The sequence below is a fragment of the Orycteropus afer genome, unplaced genomic scaffold, assembly GCF_000298275.1.
Source record: "Orycteropus afer afer isolate SDZICR_OR568_19922 unplaced genomic scaffold, OryAfe1.0 scaffold00384, whole genome shotgun sequence".
In the NCBI taxonomy this organism is placed as follows: domain Eukaryota; kingdom Metazoa; phylum Chordata; class Mammalia; order Tubulidentata; family Orycteropodidae; genus Orycteropus; species Orycteropus afer.
Window position 1 is genome coordinate 2297636 of NW_006921971.1, and position 8109 is coordinate 2305744.

Below are 8109 nucleotides of genomic sequence, written 5' to 3' on the forward strand. Positions count from 1 at the left end.
TGGAGCATAAATTTAAATAACAGTAGTATTAACTGGTCTTCCTGTAGGCATACGGATATTTTCCTATCACTGACAGCATTGTACTTTAGGATAGATCTTGAGATGTTCTTTTCAATGCAGTGCCATTTCTCTTCCATTTGTCTCTCCCAGCATGGTAGATCATGTGACTGGCTGATTTTAAACGGCCAGTACCAGTCCATTTCAGCTCACTAATGCGTAAAATATCAATCTTTCTTCATTCTTCATTTTTAACAACCTCCAGTTCCCTACACTCATACTCTGCACATTCCATGCTCTGGTGATAAACCCATGTTGGCTGCCGTCTCTTCCCACCTGAGTCATGCCCCATCCGCAAATGGAGGTCCCAGAAGCTTTACTGCGTCCACACCATTGAAGCCGACTGACTTTGGCGAGGCAGCTCTTCTCCAGACGTATCTCTGTGGAGCCATATTGCCCAGCCTTCCCTCCGGATATCACTGCAGACCTGTTATCTCCTCAGTGCTATCAGAGTTTGTCTTGTAAGTCTGGAGGCTCTGACAGTTGTTGTTGTTGTTATGTGCCGTCGAGTCGGCCCCGACTCATAGCGACCCCTCCTTGGGTTTCCAAGGCGGTATCACTACGGAAGTAGGATTGCCCAACCTTCCTTCCGAGGAGTGGCTGGTGGGTTTGAACCGCCAGCCGTCTGGTTAGCAGGCAAGTGTCTTAGCCACTATGCTATCAGAGCTCCCAAAACGATTGTTGTGTTTCCCACTGGGGCATATGTGCATAAATATTTGTAACTGTTACATCACCTTAGTAAATGGATCCTTTTAACCATTATATAGTGCCCCCTTTGTATCTAATAATAGATTTTGACCTAATGTCTAGTTTGTCTAATATTAAAACTGACAAACCTGCTCTCTTTTTATCACAATTTGTACAGAGTATTTTTTTCTATCCCTTAAACTTTTAACCCTTTTTTGTCTTTGTGTCTAAAGTGTGTGTCTTGTAGACAACATACTGACGGCTCATGTTTTTTTATCCAGTCTGGCACTCTCTGTCTCTTGACTGGCGCTTTTAATCCACTGATGTTCACGGTGATTAGAACGCCACTGAAGGCTACACTTCTGCCATTTTGTTACACGCGTTTTCACAAGATTTACAGGTTCTTTGATCCACTTTTCCTGCAGTGCTGACTTCCTTTCATGGACAGAATTTCTTTCATCTGTTATAATTTTTCACAACTGCTTAGCCATTTCGTTTCACTTCTTTATTTTTCCCCTTCTTTACCTTTGTATACAATTTTTAAGTTTACTTTCCTTGTGGTTTCCATAAGGATTATGTTTAATATTATGTTTAAAACAATCTGTTATATATTGATACCAACTTAGTTTCATTAATATACAAAAATATTCTATCTATACCAATCGCCCTCCATGTTTGCTTAGGTGTGTTCATTAATTATGTCTTTGTATCTTGGCTTCCCTTTTAAATTTATTTTATTATTATGTACAAATAGCCCTTATCTTTCCCTTATTTCTGTAATTTTGTCACATTAAAGCATAAAGGACTTCACCATTGTATTTACCAAATAAAAGTATCTTAAATCTTATTTTCATACTGTGAAAACCTTCCTTTTAATGGCATCCCCCTCTTGGATGCATCACTTTAGGTTACTGTCTAGTTTTGTTATTTTCCTTCTGGAGGACTCCCGCCAGTATTTCTTATACAGCCAGTCTGGTAGTAACAAATTTCCTTAGTCTTTGTTTTTCGTGTAATGTCTTAATTTAATCTTTACACATTTTTAAAAAATTTTATTTATGTGTTGTTGTTGTTGAGAATGTACACAGCAAAATATACACCAATTCAACAGTTTCTACATGTACAAGGCAGTGACAGGGAGTAGATCCTTTGAACTGTGTGACCACTCATCTTCCTTCTGAGTGGTTTCTCCCCCATGAGTATGGAAGGACCACCCATAAGGTTCCCATCTAATTTTCCAAGTTGCTGTTGTCAATCCGATCCCATGTAAATAGTTCTCAAAAGAGTATAAACACTCAAAGAAAATATTCTGTACTACTTAAGCAAAACTATTGTTTGGTTTTAAGACTTCTGTGGATATTTTTGGATTAAGGTTTAAAAATTATCTCAGGGCAATAGTTCCGGGGTTCATTCAGCCTCCATGGCTCCAGAAAGTCTAGATTCCATGAGAATTTGAAATTCTCTTCTGTATTTTTCCCTTTCAATCAGGATTCTTCTATAGAATCTTGATCAAACTGTTCAGTAATAGTAGCTGGGTATCATTCTGTTCCTCTGGTCTCATGGCCCAGGAGGCAGCTGTTTATGGACACAACAGCCACATATTTCATATCCTCCTCCTATTCCTGACTTCCCTTCCTGCTCTGTGGCTCGTGTGAACAGAGACCAATTGTTGTGACTGAGGTGGCTGCTTAGAAGCTTTTAAGAACCCAGGCCTTATGTAACAACCTACAAGGTAGAACAGAAGCACTAAACACGTTATTAGGCCAATTAACTGAGATGTCCCGTGAAATCACGACCCTGAACCTCCGTGAGGTTGTCAGCTGTACATTAGCAACCTCCATAGCTGCTCTCGTCCTCACTTTTGATTGACAGCTTGGCCAGGTAGATTAGTCTTGGCTGAAAGTTGTCTTTTATCACTTTAAATATGCTATCCCACTGCCTTCTTGCTGCACACTTTCTGAAGAAAAACTGGCACTTGACCTTTCTGAAGGCCCCTTGTATGTGACACTTCCCTCCTCTTGTGCCATCCTCAAAATTCTCCTTTGTCCTTGGTTCTCCAGAGTTTATGATACACCTCAGTGTGTTTCCTTTAAGGATTTATCCTACACGTGGTTCAATGAGCTTCCTGAATGTGAAATTTCCAGTCTTTCACGATATTTGGGAAGTGTTCGGCCATGACTTCTACAAAATTTCTTTCTAGATTTTTCCCTGTCTGGAACTCCCATAATGCACAATATTCCTCTCAATGGTGTCTGCTGATCACTCAGGCTTTGTCCACTTTCCCGCATTCCTTTATCCTAGGAGCTCTGGTAGCATAGTGCCTAAGGTACTTGACTGCTAACCAGAAGGCTCGTGGTCAAACCCACCAGCCACTCCTCAGAAGGAAGGTTGGGCATTCCTACTTCCGAAGTGATACTGCCTCAGAAACCCAAGGAGGGGTCACTATGAGTCGGGGCCGACTCGATGACAAATAACAACAACAACAACATTAGTTCTTCAGATTGAGCAAATTCGGAGGTCCTATCTTCAAGTTCACTCACTCTCTTCTGCCATTTCAATTCTACTTCTGAGTCCATCCATGGTGGTGTTCTTTTGTATTATTTTACTACTAAGCCCCAGCATTCGTAATTTAAAAAAATATATATATTTTTTGTTTAATTTTGTTTTCTTGGTTTTTCTTTGTACTGTTCTCCTGATGTCCCTTCAATCCTTTCCCATGTTCTTTTCTCTCTTTGTGCATGCTCAATTCTAATGCGTTGAAGTCTTTACTTTCTGATTCCAATAGCCAACTCTTCTACCCCCTTATTCTCTTCATTTCCACGAGCCACCTTTCCTGTCCCTTCATCCCCTGCGAGTTATCTTTGGGGCATTAAGACACTGTCAGTACCATTTGCCCTGATGTCGGACGGGCCGCTCCTTCCCCGCTCTGTGGACTGCCCGTCCTCCTCTCGTCGTCGTTACGGTTGCTGCCGGTGCTGCCGTGGGCTGCGCTTCTCCGGCTGCACCCCAGCACCTCCTCTGCTGCACGCGGCGTTCTTCTGCGCTGCTGCCTCCCTGCCCAGAGGCACCCACTCTCGCTGCATCACCTCTAGTTTTCCCACACAGGGGAGTGACTTGGCCACTACGGCACGTAACTCTGTCCCCATAGCAGCAGCAACCACTGGAGGCGTTGGCCATGTTTCTCTGGTGTCAGATCCTCTGAGAGATGTCAGCTCTGCCCCTCCAGGGCCTGCCTCCCTCCTGGGGTTACCAGCTGCCCACAGTTGCTCACCACAAGCCACCCCCCACAAGGGCCAGCCATACAATGCTGATCTAGACCCTCCACCCCGACACGGCAGTGGGCACGGATGCTCCCAGGACTCCTCTCTCAGGAACGCTGAGAGCCTCAGCCCCAGCCTCAGAGCCCCTCGTGTAAATGTCAGCAGCTGCTGATGGACCCGTCCTCACTGCTTCTCTCACCAGGCCAGGACTCACAGGCCCCCCCGTCTACACAGGACTAGGCGCACTGCCCCCAGTCTGTCTGCCCAGATGTCCCCGCCTGCACTGTTCGCTAGCATCGCCTCTCTGTCAGGCCCACTGTTCGTGGGTTGCACTGGGGTCTGCACTGCATCCTGGGTCAGCTGTCAGGTGTGAGGCTGATGCCCTGGAAGGAGCAGTGATGGGACTTCTCCTGACACTATGCCCAGGAGATGAGTCTTTGGCTTCAGAGACAAAGGATGAAATTGTTCAGTAATTGTAGCTGGGCATCAGTCTGTTCTTCTGCTTGGAGACCCGGCTTCGGCCCGGCACTGTTTCCCACCATGTGTGCGCCCGGTCCATCTCTCACTGCAGGCAGCAGCGCGGGGCACGGCATTCCTGCCCACGGTAGGGCCAGCGCTGGGGCACCATCAGGCCAGTGGCACTGAGCCAGTTCTCCCATGCAATGGGGGTTGGGGGGAGAGAGCTAGCTGGTGCCTGGCGGGCTGTTTGGCTGAGGGCCGCTTCCTGCCCTGGTTCTGTATTCCAGTGCTAATGCTTGGTGTTTTCCTGCCGCACTGAGACACGGAGTACCAGCCCACACTGTTGACCTCCCTGCACCCAGGGCTCGTACCACATTTCTGCCTATGAGGAACTCTTTCATGCCAGTGCTGACCACTCTACCAGGTGGTCTGGGGGATCCACATGCAGCCATACCAAGCACTACTCTTTCCCCCTCAAACAGGGCTCACCTGCACACTTCATTGTTAGGCATCAACTGGTTCTCTGAAACCAACACAATGCCAAAGGATTCCTCGCCTGCCACATGGCCTTTGTATCTACGACTTCAGAGGAATCATCTGCTTTTACAACCGAGGGGGAGCCTTTCCTCTCCAGAAAGGCACCTTCACCGCCCTCCGTGACATCCCGTCATCGGACCCGCTCATCGGTTTTCTGGGTCCTCTCTTCCCTTCATCCTCCTCAGCTTTCAGCCAGTCTCAGCAGCTTGAAGAAGCTCTTACTCATATTTTGAACTTCATGGATTGTAACTATCTTGCTAACTATGTTTGTGAGAGACTTTATTTTATATTCCTTGTAGCTTTATTTATGAATTTTACAAGAGAAGAAGTAGAAAGACTTCCACCAGCACATTTACAAAGGAAATTGCCTGCTTATTTTTAATTTTGCATTATTTCTACTTTTCCATGTTTTTCTGTTCCTTCTAATGTGTTTTTCTTGATACTTTTTAAGAGGCTGCCTCTAGGGCTGTTATTTCTTTAAATAAGTCATTTAAATTTCTTCTAAATAAGGTAAATAAGTGATGCTTTGTTGCTGTTGTTATGTGCTATCGAGTCGGCCCCAACTCATAGCGACCCCTCCTTGGGTTTCTGAGGCGGTATCACTACAGAAGTAGATTGCCCAACCTTCCTTCCGAGGAGTGATGCTTATCTCTTAATAATAAACTTAGACATCCTTCTCCACTCTGAGCATTCTACACCCTGGATACTTACAGTACTTCATGGAGAAGCAATTCCCATTTTCAGTTCTGTGTGGGTTGAACCATTCCCTTCCTTTGAACGTCCATGCCTCTTTTCTCTCTTATTTGCCTACTGATTTGGTAACAAAATGCAGATCATATCTAATCTTCTAGACTGTCGGCTGTGTTGGAGAGCTCTTGTCTGCCCTGTGTGTATTTTCATCAATGTCATCAATAAGCTCTCTGATTAACTAATCACCAAAAAAGAACTAGCAACAGTGACATTCTTTAAAAAAAAAAACCCTCGGGAGCACAGTCCAATAACAGCACTCCTTCCTTGGCTTCTATTGTAAGATATGGGTTATAAAGGGTATGCACACAATTGACAACATACTATGAATTTCATCACGATCCCTGCAGTTGTTGACTGAAAAGAGTATCCGGAAGAACTATCTAAGTTCTTGACTTTGTGAAAGACAAGAGTATTCCAAGATCTTCAAATCACAGAAGAAATCTGCCAGCCTCATTACAAAAAAAAAAAAAAGCACAGAAAATAAAATGCTGACTCACGGTATGAGCAGAGATGTGCTCTAGAGAATTCAACACACAACTGTTCCTGGGTCAGAGTAGGGTGCTTGGCAATCCTTATCTGTGGGGGCTTTACTTTATTCTTAGAAAACACCTCATTCCATCTTTAAAGGGAACACTAGTTCCTTGTCAGGAGCACACAGAGATGGATAGCATCACGATGACTACGATGTGTCCCATAAGCCACCTCTCAAACACTGGTCTAGATGCATCACAACGTTGACCACAGGAAGCTATTCTTTGCCCTTGTCAGCTTATTCTGGTCACATTTCATGGTACATTAGCTCCGATACTGAGAAAAACACATTTGCAAGAGATATTTCTACAATTCATTATGAAAAATAATAACTTACTTGTGACCTAAATGCTTCAGAAAGTATCCCAGAACCTTCAGAGCTTGAACCCAAATACTTTCACTTTTAGAAGCCAATAATTTGTAGATCACCCTAAAATAAAAAATAAATTATATAATCTTTTTAATCTTTTAAGCACTTAATAAAATTAAAAGCCTGAACAGTGTATGCTTTACAAAGGAACTATAGATACATAGAACAACTAATGTACTGAATACTTACAATTCTTTGTAGAAACTGAAAATGAGCATGTTTTCTTGATTTTTCTTTAAATTTGGCCTTCTCGTACGTGTCCTAATAGGCAATGCCACGAGTTGTTAGCCTGGCTTGCCTCCCAGAAGGCGGCACCATTTCCACCTCACAATACGCGTGCTCGGCCCGTCTGTGTGCCACGCACCACCCCAGCACCCGCACCTGGTGCCCTGGCACAGCAATCACAAGCACGCGGAGCCCTCTGCCTGATGGCTTCTCTTCTGTGAGAGTCTGGAATGGGGTCTAAGGAGCTGTATCTGGTCTTTGCTCGACTCTTGGACTAGGACATGATTTAAAACAAGAAGCAGGACAGCCACGTTCTGTTTCTGCTCAGAAAGGCTGAAAGGTTAGTCCACGTGAGGAGCAAGGAAGCAGCCTCGCAGAAAGGAACAGAGGAAGCCGAGTTGTGTCCTGCTCCTTCTCCAGGTCCTAGTACCCACCCCAGGAGGTTTTAATATCAAACACCTTATGCTGTTTTTAACCTAAACAAGTCGGACAGACATTCTGTTATATGGACCAAGGAGCCTCTAATAACATACAAGCCAGCCTATACAGTCCCATCAGACACTCTTAGACCAAGGACATATTCATCAGAATATTTATAGATACTTCAAAAATTTTCTCACACTTCTCCTTTTCCCTTTTTTTTTTTTTTTTGAGTCAGTATTTGTCCATATGGTAGAGGGGATCAATGACACTGTATTAACCTAACGCTAAATCTAAAATTCTAAAGCGTTCCTTCCATGGCAGCAATGGCAACTCTGTGTAACCAGGATGTGATTTCGTGTAGTGATTAAAAAAAATGTCAAGGTACATCTTGAAGGTGATCTCAGCAAGGCCGCAGAAAAGCAGCTGTCATTTTCATACCACTTGAGTGACATTTACAGAGGGGGCAAATCAACTTGAAAATAATGTCATCCATTTTACTTCGATCTTAGTCTACGTTATTAAAAAGAAAAAAGACATTGTTGACGTTGCATCATGATTTCAGTTTAACCCACTGAAAAGCAGACCATGGGAACAAATACGCTCAAGAGCGGTTACTCTCCGTAGACGGGGACTGTTCTCAGGGCCCCGAGTGCCCCAGTGTGTGTGCTGCCACGGAAATCCTGTCAGAACTCCCAGAGACTAAGACCACTAAGGGAAAAAACTATAGATAGGAAAGTTACACCCCAAACCCACCGCCATCTACTCACAGAGGATTCTGACCCACAGCGCCCCTAGAGGACAGAGTGGAACTGC

The 8109-nt window shown here is 44.3% G+C and overlaps 1 protein-coding gene across 1 annotated transcript in view; it reads right to left on the reverse strand.

The window, feature by feature from the left end:
• The window catches only part of NBEA (neurobeachin), a gene marked incomplete at its 5' end in the record, with an annotated part of 985874 nt that overhangs the window by 651217 nt on the left and 326548 nt on the right, over positions 1 to 8109 (reverse strand). The window contains one exon of the mRNA XM_042782600.1: positions 6616 to 6708. Within this exon, the coding sequence (XP_042638534.1) occupies positions 6616 to 6708 (93 nt within the window). The remainder of the gene's footprint in view (positions 1 to 6615; positions 6709 to 8109) is intronic.